General features: G+C 38.2%; 1 protein-coding gene across 6 annotated transcripts; it reads right to left on the bottom strand.

Moving 5' to 3' along the window:
* Window positions 1-704: 704 nt before the first annotated feature.
* Window positions 705-15,778, bottom strand: pde9ac (phosphodiesterase 9ac). 6 transcript variants are annotated; one of them, XM_075473475.1, is made up of 20 exons: window positions 15,692-15,778; window positions 15,205-15,311; window positions 13,623-13,693; window positions 11,127-11,204; window positions 10,904-10,947; window positions 10,756-10,810; window positions 10,502-10,572; window positions 10,292-10,379; window positions 10,102-10,183; window positions 9,939-10,013; window positions 9,764-9,850; window positions 9,460-9,564; window positions 9,163-9,245; window positions 8,731-8,887; window positions 7,286-7,399; window positions 6,918-7,022; window positions 6,700-6,828; window positions 6,499-6,594; window positions 3,850-3,928; window positions 705-3,124 (listed from the first exon to the last, which is right to left on the bottom strand). In XM_075473475.1, exons 2-19 carry the CDS (start codon window positions 15,271-15,273, stop codon window positions 3,878-3,880), a joined length of 1,560 nt encoding a protein of 519 aa, XP_075329590.1. In that variant the 5' UTR covers window positions 15,274-15,311; window positions 15,692-15,778; the 3' UTR covers window positions 705-3,124; window positions 3,850-3,877. The 6 variants fall into 6 exon arrangements, with proteins under 6 accessions (XP_075329590.1, XP_075329589.1, XP_075329593.1 ...); XM_075473474.1 differs by having other exon boundaries at window positions 15,205-15,334; window positions 15,692-15,774; XM_075473478.1 differs by having other exon boundaries at window positions 3,850-3,922; window positions 15,205-15,334; window positions 15,692-15,774.
* Between the last annotated feature and the right edge of the window lie 2,497 nt (window positions 15,779-18,275).

Here is an 18,275-nt window from a genome sequence, read left to right as displayed (position 1 = left end):
CCTAGACTGAGATATTAAAAAGATTGGAATAAATTCGGATTTAGATTCAGATAATCCACAAGGGGAAATTCTTTTGCTACAGTGCTCCACTGGAGGTATAAAAAGTAACAATGGTATTGTTTTTTAGGATAGAAATACACACACATAAAAAACAACAGTTAAACAACTGTGTAGTGATTATAGATATGGGAACAGTGATAAACAACGACAACAAGACAAAATGAAAAGCTAAGTAGTAAATTAGAAAGTATATATACACTATGCACGTTTGTACAGGTGTGCACATAAAATAACTTTTACAGCTTAAGCTGTTAAAGAAATTTTTTTATTAATGTGAATAAATTAAAAGAGATTATTTTTTCCCAGGTAATGCAATTAAGGGTGAATCACCCCTGCATGCATACTCCACACATGCTTCAAAGTTCCCTCTTTTTGTGCCTTTTTGACAGTAAAGTGTAAAGGTATAAGAACACTGTCAAATTCCTAAAAAAAAACAGGCTCCCATTCAAATATTTTTCATTTTCTTTTGTCAGTTGGCTACAATCATTAGAAATTAAAAATCATCCCATTAAGTCTGCGTGTCAACTTTTGAGATGACTGCTGTTCTGTAATATATTCCTGCTTTTCAAATCAAATCAAATCAAATCAAATTTATTTATATAGCACATTTCATGTACAAACAATTCAAAGTGCGTTACATAAAATAAAAGCATTGCAGCAGGGAGTGGAAGAAGCATTAAAATACATTAAAGAATATAAAGAGAAACAAATAAAATAATTTAAATGAATTTAAAAACAAGCAACAGTCAAGATAAGTTAAAAGATACTTTTAAAATCAGTGTTGTCTGAAAAGAAAATCCACATTCAATTAGCTTAAAAACTTAGATGCACAATATGGGGCAGAATATCTTGAATGTTTTCTCGCACGGTAAACAACGTCGGACATACTGCAGTTGGTAACTCTTCCCTGTTCCTGTGCGTTTATACTGTTGACACGTTGACGGTCCAGTTAAATGGCAAAGTCAACAGTAACCATTGCTTTACTCAAGTGTGCATGTATAAATCTCACCTGCAGAAAACAACGGTTAGAATGCGCTCAGAGGATTCCTGAACAGACAAGCTAAAGCTAAGAGGTACGCAGAGTGGGGCCACCGGAAAAGCAAACATTTTCTCATCTAAAACAGCTTAAACTTAATTTTGTAGCTGTTTCCTTTTGTAGCAAACACTTTATTGTGGCTCAACTTCTGCATCAGATAGTTTCACAGAGTGGGTCTGCATAACATGGTCCATTGTCACACAGTGTTGCAACCTGGACTGGTTTGGAAAGCATCAGGGACACAGTGCTTCTATGACACTCTGTGCTGGAGCTGATGTAAACAACTGTTTCATGTAGAAGAGGTTTAAATAACCAAACTACAGCCCTCGCTCAAACCTCTGGGAAATCCTTCATGTTTAAGCAATTATAGATGGTGAAAAGTTCCCTCATCTGGTGGCCCCCATTACATGTAACTTTTAGCCTTCGTTTGCCTGTCAGGAAAGCTTCTGATTCTTCGGACTAAAACAATTAGGGTGGCTTGTTATGGTGACTGTACTGCAGATTTTAGGCCCACGCAGAGTGAGCCGTCAGCTGTCTTGCAGACAGGTAGAATTGATCGAGCTTGTTTCTTCTTGTCTGCAATTATTGCGGTCAGTTTCAGAGCTTTCATGTGGGACATTGTGGTCAGTGTGTGTGCTTCTGGATGGAAAAGGTGAGCTGTGCAGCATCCTTCTTGAAATTTATAAATACAGGTTGTTGTTTTGCCATCACTGCTGACTGAATTTGAAACAGATGAATGCCTGAGACTTCTGCAATCATTTGACACAGGAAAATTTTCCATTGCACTCAAAAGCCATACTAATATGTTGGAGGGCACCGTATTGGGATCTTTGTGTAATGTTATCGTGTGCAAGTAATAAGTGGCAATATGGTAAAACAATCCTAACTTCAGGCTAATTTACCCACTGTTTCCATGTTGTCACCCGAAATAAATTGTCTCCTTCCCTGACTTAGTTGGAAGTTTATGGTGACAAGCAAGCTCTGGTGTGAAAAGTCCTACAAAGAGATGGTAACGATAGAAAAGTCTGAATGATTTGTAAGGTAAATATGAGCTTTCATGTTTGTCCAGCTTGATATGCATTAAGTTCAATGGATATGAACAGACGAATGTTTCATAATCACTTTATTTAAACAGGTTTTTTCACCGTTTGGTTCCAGCTCCCGCTCGCAACTTGATTAACACTGTCACTGTGTGTAGACCTCGTTATAAGATCCATATGTTTTCTTTAAGTTTTGTCTTAAACTCTTCAGCATTTGTTTGGCTCACATTTTAAGTATTATTTCCTGTTTTTAGCTTGAAGGCTCTGAAATGTGTGTATTCTCATCATAGTATATAATGATACTCACAATGTCTGAGATTTACATGTACAGTGGGGTGTTTGAACTCCTTTACATGCATTATTGTGCTTCACTCTGGACAATGTACTGCATGCTCTGAAATTTCTCGATTTTATGAAAGCGTGACAATAATTAATTGAAGGGGAGTATGAAAAACAAAGTAAAGCTGTAAAGCCGCATTGTTTTTGGAAAGCACTCGTCCCACATCACATCAATCAAAACTTTATTGCTAAAGTGTGGTGAAAACATCTCACTTTGGTGCATTTTTTTTCAAGAGAAACTGTGAAATAAAGAAATGACCGTTTTGGTGATACATTTCCTGAACCTTTGGTCTTCCGCCTTTGCTCCACTCATTGTCCATTTGGTACATTTGCAAAAGCATCTAATCCGTTAACACTTAAGGTTTCACTTTTACTTCAAATCAAAAATGTAAAGAGAGCACAACATAAACACCCTAAATATACACAGGAGGTCAGTAGGTCCTTCCTTGTAACAACCAGCTCTAAAGTCTAAGTCAAAGTTCAGGATATGCCATCTAATTTTAGTTCAGTGTGTGGTCGAGCAGTCTCTCTTTTATCTTGTCCTCCTCCTCCAGCTGTCGTCTTCAGAATGCAGCACAGAATGTCTTCACTGGGGAATCTCTCAGGTTTTTTCAAGCGTTTTTCTGAATTTGATCATGAAAGAAGATCCCTGCAATGAAGTAAGAGCTGAAATTAAGCAGTGAGATGCAGTTGGGTCCAAAGGACAAAAGCTTAAAACTAAGACTAGGTTGGAACAAATATTCACTGACACCTCAGTTTGGGGACTGAATGATGTCACAACTTTCAGAGGAGTTTAATTAATGGAAGCTGCCACAGAACTACTGCCCGAGTGAGGATTGACTTCCCTGAGTAAAAAGTCAAAACTTACTCGGTACTTGCTGGCAAATTTCCTCTTTTATTTGTGGAATAAGTGAAAAAAGGAAAAGAGGTTGTAGTTTCAGCTCATGACAAGAGAATCTTGTCACTTTATAAAAGGTGGTGTGAAGTTTAGAGGAAAAACTAACGAGCAGCATCTTCACCAGTCTGTTTTTCTTTACTAATGACAAAGTTAGATTTGTCTTTCTCTGGCATGGCATGAAGCATACATCAGATTTGAGCTTGATTGTGTAGTTGGACCGTTTTGCAAAACAGGATGATACAGGTTCATACTGAGTTTTTCTTCTGTGTGCATATGGTTTTGAACTCTGGTAATTTTGAAAAGGTGAAGTCAACATGGTGAAAGTGCTGCACATTCCTAAAGGTCTGTTTTTATAGACAGAGGTCAGTGTAGAGGAGTTGTTGTGGAGAGCCCACAGAGAGGCAGAGACACAGAGCACTCATAACACTCACACTAAACAGTAGAACACAACCAATGAGTCTGTTGCTTTTACTTACACAGATACAACTGCGCTCACTGCAGAGCTTACGCCGTCTTCCCGCCTAATGACATAGTTTCAGTTTTTTTCTTCTGTGCCTCATTGGACAAAAGACACCTTTATGTTAGCAAGAGGTCTGATGAGCCTGTGTATGAATCTGTCCATGTGTGTCTGTGTGCACAAGTGTTTGAGTTTACCCTGATAATTGATCGTTCCAACAGAAAAGCTAAAATGAAACTGTGCCCGTCATCATGGATTTGTTTACATTTGTTTCTAGTTTTCTCCCTGCATCGGGAACGTAACCCTCATATGTTATCATTTTGTAATCAATTATGTCAGCTCTAATCTGGTATGTCAACACAAGTTCATTTGGATTTTTGCATGTGTGTGAAACTCAAACTTTCCTTTTTTTTTTTCTATGAGCCTTTTTCATGCATTGTGGTCACAGTATCGAAGCTCACAAGATGGGCATGTATATGATTAATATAAAACAATTTATGAGAGATTATAATGTTTTATAAGGTTATTTAAAACTGGTTTGAAACTGTTTTTTTGTAAGTATTATAAGTGGGGAAAATAAGTGATGACATGTTTCCCATCAATGAATCTTCTTTTAAATGATGCATTAATATACACAATTAATCATATATTGACACAAAATGTACTAATGACCGTAATATTCTGATATCAGGGTCCCTCTGTACGTTTACATGACGTTTAAAAAAATAAAAAATAAATAAACTTATTGTGTTGGCCTGCCTAAAAAACAAACTTTTGAAATACATGTAAGCATGTTGGTCTGACTGAAATTGCACTAAACCAAATTTGGAATCAAAGATGGATAAACACCCGGATAATACAGTTGGTAATGGAGTTACTCCTGCATGTCAGCATTCAATTACACTCAAACTGGACCACAGGTTATGCGCACACTCTGCAGTTCCCACCAGAGGAAGTCAGTACACAGGAGAAGGAGAAAGAATGGAAATAACATCCAACTCTATTGTGAATATTGTAAAGCTTATCGAACCTATAAGATGTACAGAACTGTAAAGATGTCCACTTCACTGGTTGACCTGCCCGTGATGTAATAGGTCCTTTGGAAAAAGCTACTAACACACTATTCCCTCCTGGGATAAAAAAAAAAGTTCAATTCAAGTCAGGCTATAGCTGTAGGTCAGCTGAACTGTGCATCTAAAAATCCAGTTTTCAACCAATCTCACGTCAAAACGTGAAATAGTCACGTTAACTTAATCTATTAATGTGTGTTCACGTGTCCAGAATTAGTTAAATAGTCATGTACAGACTGTTGGTTCACATTTAACAAGCGAATAAGTCTGCATGAGGGGGTTGAAGGGACTGTAGGATGGTTTCCTTGTGCTCTAATTTGCTGTTTCATTGATGTTTTCCACATTAAAAACTACTTGGCTATGGTAAGGTATAAATAACAGGGCAGTTAAGGTTAGATACACATCAGGGCTTGCATTAAAACAGACATTATGATAAGATATTGCATCAAAATGCTCCATTACTGGCTGCCAAGTCCCACCCATCTTGGATAAACACACAAAACATGCTGGATACACAAACCAGACACCCTGCTGAAATACATAACTTTCAAAGTCTTGGTGGTTGATATGAATAGGAATACAGGTTTCGTCTTCATCAGCACAGATACAAATTTTTATGTTTTGTGATTTTTTTTACATATTGCCGTGGGACTGAGGTTTATATTTTTTATGCGTAGAATTCAGTGAGTCTCACAGCAAAGTTACAAACTTCACTGACTATTTCCTCCTCGCCCTCCTCTTCAAGGTGTGAAGCAGAAACTATGGTGGCTGTGAAACAGCCACAAACCCCTGTCTCATTTCATTAAGCCTTACAGGGTTACTGTGGTAACAGGATTGTAAATGAGGTCCTCTGATGTTGCAAAAACACTTTCATTCCTATTGTCACGGAATTCTTCACTAATCAAAACATAATTTGAAATAATTCTTCCAATAGACGGCTCTGAAGGCTCCATGCTGGATCTTAAAAGAAAACATTTGTTGTTTTTGGAAATAGGCCTGTTATGTGCTGACACGCTTGTTGGCAGATAATGTTACAAAAAAACTCAATTGTTTTCTTGGCGGCAACATGTATCTTCTTGAAGTCTCCGCTGACTGTCTCAAGGGCCTGAGGATAGAGGGAGTTAATTTATGATTTGTGATTTTGGGGTATTTAAACAAAACTGATTTGATTCAACTTGCCTTCAAATTAGTGTCTCATCAGTCAAGTGAAGTACAAAATTACATTATTAATATTACCAGATTAAACGTTCTCCTTTGTCAGCTTTTGACTGAGGTTTCATATTTTAGAGGTTTAGAAATGAGGGCTGGATTTGAGTTTCCTGTCATATCAATGTCAAGGCATTCCTTATTAACTCCATCGCTACAAACTATTGATTTCTTGTCATTACTCTGACAAATACATGTGATAACCAGATCAACTGGGAGATGTAAAAACATGTTTGTACCCGTAAAAAATGTACGACCTGTTGGCTTTTACTGTTAGTGTGTTCTTGGTCATTATAGATAGATAGATAGATAGATAGATAGATAGATAGATAGATAGATAGATAGATAGATAGATAGATAGATAGATAGATACATAGACAGATAGATAGTACCTCTGTCATGGCATCATCAAGCTGCTTGAGCTCCTCATAGTGATCACGAGAGTCTCTCAAAGGCTGAACCATGAGCTCTTCAATTTGCGGGAAAAGCTGAAAAGAAAAAGTTTGAAAAAGAAAATCCAGAACAAACAGCAACTGTGAATAAAAGCGAGTTTTCTCTGTAAGTTATAGACACGTGTAAAATCATTGTCCTACCCTCATGACTGTCTCAAACATCGGAATGAGGACAAACTTGATAAATCCGATCTGAGCGGTGGGTTTGGTGACTTTATCCCTGTCCATAAAGGGAGCCACTGGAAGACCTTCGGACTTCTCCCTGTCACTCTTGAAGCCAAAGCATTGCCATTTAGTCCACCGCTCACAGCTTTTCCTTAAAGCTGACAATCTGGTAGAGGTTATTTGAGTGGAATCACCTGCATGAAGTACTCTTCTAGTAAACAGTCCACCCATGGCTCAGCAACTTCGGTTGGCCTCACCTCGTTGGAAATATCACAGCACTTGATCAAAACCATCCTCAGCTGAGGAGACAAATACCAACATGTACACACAATATGCAAAGAAGCCCATTCCATGATTACAGTCTAACTTATTACAATTGAAAAGTCTGTCTTACAGGGTTTACTGAAATTCTCTGATCACTTTCCCAGTTACACTAGTACGATCCATCAGGCCTCTGCTGATTTCAGTAAACTGCTTGTTTTAGGTCAAATTCGTTATGCACAGTACAATAAACATTCGAAGAAGTTCCAACATGATTTTGCAAGGCAAAATCTTTACATACGCATGCCACATGCTCCGTATTTGTGAAGTCAAAGTTGTCCACGTTTTGCTTGAAGGATTCTAGTATCTCCCCGTGTTTGGCCATGTCCGTGGCCAGAATGAGGGTGATGATTTCCTGTGAATATTATCAGAAAGTCAAAGGCTTTCTGAGATTTGTAGTGTAAGTTATAAAATCTGAAAAAGGAATCTTCCATGTCATTTCTCGTGTGCTGAGAAACTCCTGAAAATGTCTTAAATAGTAGAGCTATGGAGAATGTATGTTTTGAGTTCATGGTTTTAAAGTGGTTGTGGTTCAGTAGATCTACTGGGAATGTCCGCACACCTACATTGTACTTTATAAAGTCTACAAGGCTCAGTTTGGCATCATTAGTGAGATTCAGGCTTCAGGTGGTTTAATCTGACAGAAACTGGAATGAAAACAAACAAAAAATAAATAAATCTAGGACATCATTTTTAGTTTCATTTTTTGAGAAAAATACAGAATCTTTAAGGTAATTTAAGAAGAGACATTTAGTTTTAACATGTTGATTCTGTCACTGAGTCAACCCACTTATTAAAGACTTGAGTTCACATCCCAATGGTTATGTTAGTCTTTAAAAGAGTTTGCCTAAAATGTATCCAATTCAACGTGTTAAAGCTGATGTGTTAGAAATGTTGGATGGTAAAATATTTAATGTGGGTAGGTGAAAAGAAGAAATACTGTAGGTCATGACAAGTATCCTTAAATCTGATGTGTAATCAGGCATATGAGGACATTGAAACATTAACAAAGTTCTGTAATTAAAACCTAACAACCTAAAGCCTAATTTTTCTAATTTTTATTATTTTGCATCTATGATAAAACATAAAATATGTTTTGTTATAGAAGCAAAATAGTAAAAAAAAAGTCATTTAAACCAGTCAGTGTTCTTTTTATTTGTCTTAATTCAAATTCACACCATTAAAACGGTTAGTACTGAAGATATAGTCACATGTTTGTCCTTCTGAGTGAAAAATAGAGAAAATTCACATATAATTCAATGAGCATGTACTGTAGATGTTTAAAAAAAAAGAGAAAAAGAATTGTGCTGATATTTTTGGTCTTCTTGAGGGTTTGTTATTGGACTCAAATACCACTGAAATGTGCCAAACTGATCAGAGCCCTGTTAGCCGTCTGTCCCTAAAAACTAAATGATAAGAATAATTTTGAACTCCACGGTGGCTATAACTGATAATCATACGTCTTAAATGTCCGATTGTATTTTTTTTGTTCAACTAATTCACCTCATTCATTTCCCAGCAGAAATAAAAGAAAGTTCAAAAAGCTGAATTATAGAAAGCGGGCTAAATTGGCACAGAATAGTCTTCACATTGATATGTAGATCAGTGAGGAGACTGTGCGAGATCAAAGTGAGACTCTGCATGTTTGTGATGAATATATCAGTGAGTTTCCTGTGCACATCTCACCAGTCGGATCCGTTTGAATGCATCAGGATCCACATTTGCAAAGATGTTGCACTCGGGAAGAGAAAGGATCTGGAAGGCAACAGCACAGTGATGGTTCTCCAGTGGGGAGATGTCGTTGTAGCGCACTGCCAGCTCTGTGCGAGCATTGATCTGGTACCTGATAGATGGAGGACATTGTTGAATGGATGGGCAGTAAGTTCTCATAAAGCTTTGCTGATAAGGGAGGTTCTCACCTGCCCGAAACCCCAACCAAAAACAACATGATTATCTCAATCAGTATGTTTTCATACCTGAACTCTTTCCAAGCTGAACTAGTTTCACAGTTCATTGACAACAGTGTTGTGCAGAGGATGTCAAAACATAGTGGGGGTCATTGGGCATCTGCAGTTCTGTATCTGTCAACATGACTAGAGACAGAATAGTGAATCTTACGTGTTGTTGTAGCCAGGGTGGTCCAGGTCATGACATATTGCAGCTGTCATTAAAATGACCATATCTGTGAAAGTCAGCTTGTCCTGGACAACAGTGCAAAGGAAAGGTTTCGTTAGGAAAACGTCAGTTTTCTAGTCTTGAAATTCACTGGTTGCCAATTCAAAGGAAGATGATTAGGTCTTTAAATGACCAGATTTTATTGTGACAGAGGTTATTATGTACAGTATAAGTTCATAAAGTGTAGATAGTTCAGTTGAAGGATAACCTTGCCATGCATGAGCGGGCACTCATACATACCAGTAAGTTGCAGAGGTGGATCACGCCATACATCATTTGGCTAACACAGAAACAGTGACGAAAGTTGTGGAAAGGGTTGTTGCGGTAGTTCTCCTGAATTGCCAACTAAAAAAAAGAAAGAATCATTCAATCATTGTGCTGTCAGCAAAATCTAACGTCAGTCATTATGCCCTTTCAGAACTACTTATGATCCATGTCAGAAATCCGGTCCTCCTCTTAGCAGCACTGCTGCTTTTTAAGTTCAAAACTCGATTGTTTGCACGTCAAGACTGACTCAATGTGTCCTTCATTGCGCTAATTTTACCAGCCAGCGTTTCAGTGTGATGGGATTCATGTTAAACTCCCTCACTAGTCCCAAGTCATGGTACATGTACTCCAGACAGCTCAGCATCTGTAGCCACAGAGAAAGAGAAAGAAGAGCCTGACATCTAGTCACTCAGATAACACAGAATGGGAATGGTTGATGAAATTCAACAAACCTCATTGTGTTCCCAGTGCCAAACATCAAATGTTGGCTTTTTCAGAGCCTCAATAGTCTCCTGAGAAAGTGTGTACTGTATGTGATAGATAAATATAGTAATCAGAAGTAATCAGTAGTTGTTCTTTAATCGTAAAGCCAGGATATATCACATGGGGACATACCTTAGGGTAGGAAGGGACGTCTCGTCTGGGAGTGACCTTCTTCCCGTCATCCGTGAAGCTGTATTTGCACTGGCAGTTTACCCTGAGATCAGAAGGGACCCATTTCAAGAAATTAGATTTTACACTGTACACATTTTCTGTACAGTATGATGTTTCATTAAAATCCTTTTGGGGCCTAACTTAATTTCACCTGCTACCACCTCTTGAAGTAATTTCATCTCGTAGCTTCCTCAGATCATTTTTGCACTTCTCAATCTCCACTACTTTCAATCCCTCCACTGAAACGAGACAAGTACCTGCTTAAAGGAACATTTTTCCTCTAGAGTGGTGTGCTGATGTCAAAGCCACAGTAAAACAGAGCCTTCTTTCAGGTCATTTCAGGAGTTGAGTATAAACTCACATTCCACTCTCCTCTCCAGCATGGCCAACTTGCCAGTGACCTCGGTCTTCAACTCTGTGATTTGGAAGGCTCTGTGAGAGACAGACAAATAATGAGAATGAGAAAGAGGGGCTAGCCTTTGTTTTTGACTGACTGGACATGTCTCGATAGGTGTGGGTTGTGATAGAATTGTGCTGGTGTCAGGTATATATGTGAAGTATGTGTGGAGGTGGGGAGGGGAAGGCATATGTCATAACAAGAGATGAAGGTGTTACCTGCTGAACTGCTCAGCCACCTGGGACAACACATTCTGAAGCATGTCCTCCTTCTCTGCAAGCATACATATGAAACTCAATGAATCACGAGTGGCTTTTACATAGCGAAACTTTATATAATCAAGGAAAGATGTTGCAAAAACTTTACCTCCAAGCTGACCTGTAGACTGTGGGATAACTTTGTACAATGAGCTGTGGGGAGTCAATATTTACACATTAAAATCCAAGTAAAAGCTCTTGAATGGATCCAGTGTAGGCAGTAGTTATGTTTTCCATGGTCAAAGATTGAAGCTCAACATCAGCCCAGGAAAAGATGTCACAGAGACATTTCATTGAAGTATTGATGGTGGATTTTAATGCTGGTAAATTACTTTGGAGAGTTGGTGGGCATGGTGGGATCGATGGAAACCATGGCACCCTCTGGATCAACGACCACGATAGCAGTATTCCTGCAGTGAGAAGGTGAGATGAAAAGACAGTTGTGCAAACTCTGCTTAAAGTGCAACTTGCAGGTTGTGTTATATATAAAGTATATGTATATATAATATCTAAAATATACCTTTTTTTTTTGAAGAGTCAGAACTTAAAGCTATGGTAGGTAATCCTAGAGAGCTAGCAAGATTCGAAAGTGTCCCCTGCTCTAAGCTCCACCCCCCCCTCCCGTCAGTGCTTCATCCAAAGCCGGTGGAACCGCATGCGCACATGGAGCAGGGAGCCGCAGAGGGGGGCGTAGGCAGAAAGCAGAGGCATCTGATTGGTTTTTTGTAGGCGACCAATCCGAGATTGGTCAGCTTTTTCTCAGTCCTGCAGCTGCCACAGAGGTCTGATTATTTTCGTCCCTTTTTCTAAATACATCTTGTATAGATTTCTCTCAGGATAGACGGACCATTTCACCCAGTATTACAAAATGTGTTTCTGAACAGGATTACCAACCATGTCTTTAAGTGAGGCTTTGGTAACAACAAACGTGACCATGTGCTCATTTAGGACGTTGAAACCACAATTGTGTGAGATTTGTAGTATTCGGTAGTTCACTGTATTCTCTATTGGCCACCAGGACACTGGTATACAGTTTAAGGGGCCCACAGCGGCGGAGTGCTGAGATTTAGTCCAACAGAGATATGTACAGTTTAAGTTTTGTTTCATGCTTCTCCTGATTTACCCCACCACTCTCGCTCCACTTTCTCTGGCATCATGAAACTTAGCATCACTTTTATATACATTGTGGAATAAGTCTATAAGACCACCACCAGGTCCTTGGGCAGTAGTTTCTGTTTCTGTCTACTTTAATGCCTCAGTAATGAATGATCACCTGTATGTTTATTACAGAGAGTGCAACATGGTTTGTTTAGATGCCATATAGTGTTGCTCTGAAGCTATCTTTTGTATGTATGCATGTGAGAAATAGTTTACTTTCATAAATTGGCCAAAAAAGGGGGTTGTATTTTACAGGGGATCAGATTTCAGCACAATGTAATTATAATTATAATTAGCAGATCTTGCACTTTATAGATAAAGTATGAATAAAGTTTTTTTCTATTCTATTCTATTCTATTCTATTCTATTCAGTTGTGCGATTAAACTAATTCTTGGTGAGGTCCGTGAGGCACAGATAACAGCGGAGCAGTCTTTACAAGTTTGTGTAGCGTCTCAGCATGCAACACGGTGTAATGTACTTTCACATTCTATACTCTGGTATCTGATGGGAAACTTTACAGAGCTGTGAAAAAAAGATTAGCTGTTATTACATAGTGTTGGTAAATCAGTAGACGTTGGGTTCAGTTCCTCACTGGTTCTCCTCGCACACCAAATTAGATTCTCTCTGATAGACATTATCGGTCCTGGGCCTTGTTCTTTCCTCTTCTCTTTTATGTCTTTCAGGCTCATAAGTATTATGATATAACCTCTCATGCGCCTTTGCAGCTTCATTTTATCTTGCTCAGCATCAAATAGCCTGTACAGATACATATTTCTTATTGTTATTATTGTATTCGTCCTAGCTTGGCTGCCCTCCCTCATGGTATGTTGTAACTGCTAAACTGTTTTTTTTTCCCATAAGATTGCCAAAACTTAGATACTAAAACAGCTCAAAATTCTTTTGCAGCATATACTTTTTTTAGGAACCTAGTTCTTGCTATGTGTTCCTGTACTTAAATTCCTTGGGTGTGTTAAACTGCAAGTTGCTATTTAACTTTTACATTTTAGAATAGATTAGATTAGATTAGATTCAGCTTTATTGTCACAGGTACAGGCAATGAAATGCAGATTGCATCAAACCAGAAGAGCGGAGGCAGTAATTGTAGTATAGCCATTGTGCAGCCATATAATATGGAATACAAATATGTGTGTTTTATATGCAGATATGTTTTTATTGAAAGTAAGACAGCCTTGAATTATGTGAGTTAAACAGAAAGGCAAAGAAAGTTTTTTAAAAGCACATTCGTTTCAGTTTATCTCCATTTCCCGTGATAACTGCATCTGCACATTGAACCTTAAGTTTACTGCATCATGATAAATTTTACAATGCCGTCGGTAGATATGCCACCATACACAAAGAGAGGGAGGAGGGAAGAAAACCAACTAAAAGAACTGTGCATGCACCTTTTATTTTCCTCACTAAAAGCCAAACAGATTTAGGGGAGGAGCAACAAAGTCTCGCTTTCATCATTCATTATTGTCTGCTTTGATGTGCATGACTAATAGAGTGCGTCCTTTTGATCATTGCTTACAAGTGTTTGTTCTTAATGTCACCGACTAGCCATGTCCCACATTAATCATCGCTGTGTTGCATGATATTCGCATATTTTTATGTTGAAATTATTTATATCAATTGTGAAGTGAATGTAAAGCCAAACCCAACAACAAACCTGGGAATGTTAGATGAGGAACATAGAAGCTCTTTGATGTCACACGGACTGCAGTGCCGGCTGAACACCACCTGCAATGTAAACACGGCTCGTTCATTGTTTTCACAAGTCAGATTCAAACTTGATTTGCCTTATATACATGCATAAGGCTGCAGATGTATGTATGATTATTAGCAATTGGCAATAATGTCGCATACTTGCACAATGTTTTGGTAAAAAACTTTTCTGTGACCTACATCAACAATTTGCTGTTTGATTTATAGGGTTCACCTGCGTGCTAACAGCTGCTGTATTTTGAATACAAGGCCATAGTGTTCTGACAGGAGAGAAAGGTGATCCAATTTCATTCGTTTTTCAGACATTGCAGACACATGAGAATTTGAAATAAGGGTTAGATCATATCACATTTTAATTGGATTAAGGCAGCATTGCATTATGGGAACAATTTGATAGAAAATGACAGCTGGAGTCGAAGATTTCATGGAGCTCTCAAAGATGTTATGCACAAAACATATCAGCACAGTTTATGAGACTTAAATGTAGGCCGTGCAAAATCTTTCTTGAGCATTGAATGAAGAGTGAGAGCATGTGCCCGGAGTAAAAACTACAATCTTGAAATGAGCAGGTGTAGTGGACAAACAATCAGCCTCAGGCCGTGGGATCGGGGCTCTTGAACAGAAATGTGTCATCGCCAGCTCTCTACTTGAAGCGCTCTGCATCACCAGATTGGCAAGTGTTTCGCTTATCTTTGTCTCAGGAGGTTTGGAACTCAGGCATGAAACTTGAGACTGTAACCATCTGTTGCAACTGTTTATATTGGGTGAATAATGGCTGCTAGTCACTTTGTTTTGCTCCCCACAATTCTTTCTATATCACCACTGATACAAATTAAGGGTGATGCATAAGCACATTCACAACAGGTGTTTGGTTCTCTCTGTACTACAAACTGATCCGCCTTGTTATCTAATTTTAGCTCATCGTCAGGTGAGGGGAATCTGCTGGGAATACCTGCCGTGAAAGTCAAGAAGGTTCTTTAGAAATTTAATTATTTGGTTATCATGGTCATTTAAGGAACATATTTTTGATAAGATTAGATACAATTAGATTATTTACACTAACTATACATTATAAGAAAAGCTAAATAATTAGAATTTACAAGACGAGTCTGTAAAGTGACGATTAACATATTTTAGTTACACCCTAATACCATCAATTTTGGAAAACTTTAAATGTGATTTGATGTATAATTTGATGAACAGTATGATAACATTATACATGATTAATATGTTCTCAATACACTGTGTTCTATACTATATATGCATTTTTACAATAAGTCATGTACAATCTGTTTAAATCGTTCGTAGGTCAGATCATTAAAAAATTTCATTAAATCTGAATTAAATTAGTTTGTCTAATGTTTCCAAAACATAACTTATCAATAAGATACACAAAATTTTCCATATTCTATCAAACGTTTTGGGCAAACCAGCTTGTTTCACATGTACCATGATACATGTATAGTAAAGTGTATAAATCAAGCATAATCTTAACAAATAAAGAATAAAAAGACAGAAACACCCACCTTTTGCACCTTCCCATCCACATCTAGGTAAATGGTTCTGGGGGCATAGGAGGAGGAGCCGGAGCCCATGCTGACCTCAGTCTCTTGCACACCCACTGAGGTTCTGTCTTTGAGCCCCAAATGACAAATCCTAAAAGTCAAAATCCAGGATTCTCAGGACTCTGTGGATCTTCTGGTTAGATTCATGTAGATATGGCTGAATAGTAATACCAATGGCTGTGTGCTAATGCCTGAATATAAAGATCATGTAAGTAAAAAGAAAATCAGCAATCGATGAACATGCTCACTTTTTCCAGCAACAGAGAAAAACAAGTCTGAATACTGCCAAATGTATTTTCCATAAAGCAAAGGCAGTATCTAGAGTGAAATCAATCAGTAAAATATTCACATTGGATAAAACAAAAAAAATGTTGGAATGACACTGCCAGAAAACAGACAAACAGACATGCAGAATATTGGAAAGCATCAGTGCATCTGTTAAACTCACAGTGTCAGCGAGGCTGCTTCCCCTGCGGAGACTGGCAGTAACGTCCCAGGTGCTGAGGATGCAGCTGACTCACATGTAGACACGCCGAGACACAAACAAGCAGATGCAAGCTGAAAGCTATGAGAAGGAGTGGAAGGTTGTGAGTGATGTAGCTGGTGATGATGGGCATTTAAGGGGTACTGAGCACTGTGAATATAATTGGCACTCACACTGGTTTCCATGGGACTGTTACTAGGGAGAAAAAAGAGACAGCCCGCATGTTAAGTAGTATGAGGCTATTACCTGAACTGGTGACAAACCCACTGTCTATAAAGTGTTGTTCATGGTATCTCATCAGAAAAATGGATGCGTATTATGCTTTTTGAAGCGCTGAACATAAATTATATTCCATTTGACTGAAGCTTATCTCAGGAATCATATTGTTGCTGTGTAGAAGACAGAAATGATTACTAATCAAGAGGAGACACAGTGCTCAAACAAAACAAATTATTGCAGTAAACAATACATGTAAGTTCATGAAAAATTCCCTCATCATTCATTTAGTTTCCATGCCTGCTTCATCCTTCCACCCTGGGCAGGTTTCCAGTCCATCACAGAGACAAAGATGAGAAACAACCGTGCATGCTCACACTCGGTCTGACAGTCGATTTAGATTCGCCAACTAACCTAACATGCATGACTTTGGACTGTGGGAGGAACTACCTATGAATGCAGAGAAACCTCCAAAGGAGCAAGTATTAACATCAATAAGTGCCCATCCATATTCAAATATATACCATGAAAGTAAGCCATGTTGTCAAAAAGCTCTGAGTTCAAAAGCATGTTAAAGTAATGGTGCAGGTGTATTCTTATCAAGGGAAAAAGTTCTTGTTATATAAGAAATAGATCTGTTATCGTACAGTAATTTTTTTGCAGCAGTTGGTGAAGGTGCAGCTAGTTTTAGTGACTTCAAACGGATCTTTAGCTCCAGTGGTTTTACAGGTTTTGATTAAAAAAAAGGAGAGGAAGCGTAAATAAAGTTCTGTTGTACATATTTTATTGATCTTCTATTGTTCCTCTAATAGTTGCTGATGTTTTTGTCAACTTTTTTTGGGCCACAGACAGTGATCCAAGTGAAACTCTGTGAAACCTTAAAGAGGGATTGCTGTTCTAATGGAACTGCTGCAAAATAATCAATTCCTGAAAAGTTTCATTTGATCTTTAAAAAGTTTTGAAAATCCTAACGGTATCTGTCAAAGGATTGTGTTTGAGAAAACCTTTACCTCTGTGCTATGGTAGAAGAGAACCAACATGTTCAAAGTGGAGTAAAAAAGATACTGAAGCAAAATACGAATATCATTCTATATCATGCTCACATTTGCCATTTGTCCAATTAAATTCAATTGTATCCAAATTCACTGTTAATTCACTTCACTATAATGTTGTGATATCAATAGTAAGAACAGAAGGAAGTATATATAGATACTTCCCAAAAAAGTGGAAAACATCATACAGTAGACACAGAAAAGACAGAAGTAGCAGAATTTGGACTGCTAAATGAAAAAAAAAACGAATGAAAATATAAAACATGTAAAGAACAAACACCTTTTAGACTAACAATAGGAGTTATAAGGTCTGGTAATGTGCTGGCACATTCTAACAAGGTTTTGTGTAAGTGACATGGATCAGAGAGGATATTAGATCATTTTATCTCTTCTTCTTTTGCCCATTAACCTAAAAAACGACCAAAACAGTGCTGTTATGGGTCCTGACTTAAAAAAAAAAGGATTAGAGCTTTCCAACCTTAAAATCACTCTCCTCAGCTGGGAATTCCACACAAACAGGCAGGTGTTAACAAGGACATTGGGAAAAGGACTTAACCAGGCAGCCAGAGGAGGTAATTAATTAGATATGGAAAGCATCACACATAATCTCCATTCAGCTCAATTTGGACACCTTCACCCCACACGTGTTCATGCAGAATCACATGAACACCTTCTCTTTGCACCCAGATGTGATACTGTTCCCCAGAGTCTAATTACTCCCTTTGCTTCCAGGCCTTCTGCCAAACTGAAGGAAATGTGGAACATGACAGGACAAACTGTCACGTTATAAACACGATGTGAGATCACACAGTGTTAAAGCAATTTCTAAGCTCAATAAAAATGACCCACTTTCATGATCTGACGACAGTTAGTTTTCCACTCGCCATAACCCGCAAGTTCTTATGCAAATGTTTGTGTGTTAGCTTGCAGTTGTGTGACGCCACGGTGCTGTATGTGTATTCATGAGTCTGTGTTTCAGGGAATAAATGGGGTTTCAAATAGAACAAAGACCGCAAAGCCCAGATCAAAACAGGCGGACCTGAGTTAGTTATGCAACCGTAAGACTCACACCTTTAGTGATGGAAGATACGTCTCAGGATTAAAGCAACCAACAAAATCATGGAGATTTTCATGACAAAAGCTGTCCAGCTGGACCTCTGAATGGAACACATTATTCTGATAATAGTGATAGACCAGGCCACTTTGTGAGTGTATCTAAATACAAATTCGTAATTACATTACACATTAACAGAGCTGCCATACAGGTTGACTCATGTTTA

The sequence above is a fragment of the Odontesthes bonariensis genome, chromosome 9 (assembly GCF_027942865.1).
Source record: "Odontesthes bonariensis isolate fOdoBon6 chromosome 9, fOdoBon6.hap1, whole genome shotgun sequence".
NCBI classification, from domain to species: Eukaryota; Metazoa; Chordata; class Actinopteri; order Atheriniformes; family Atherinopsidae; genus Odontesthes; species Odontesthes bonariensis.
Note: the sequence above shows the minus strand (reverse complement) of the source record. Positions and strands in the feature narration are given on the sequence as shown.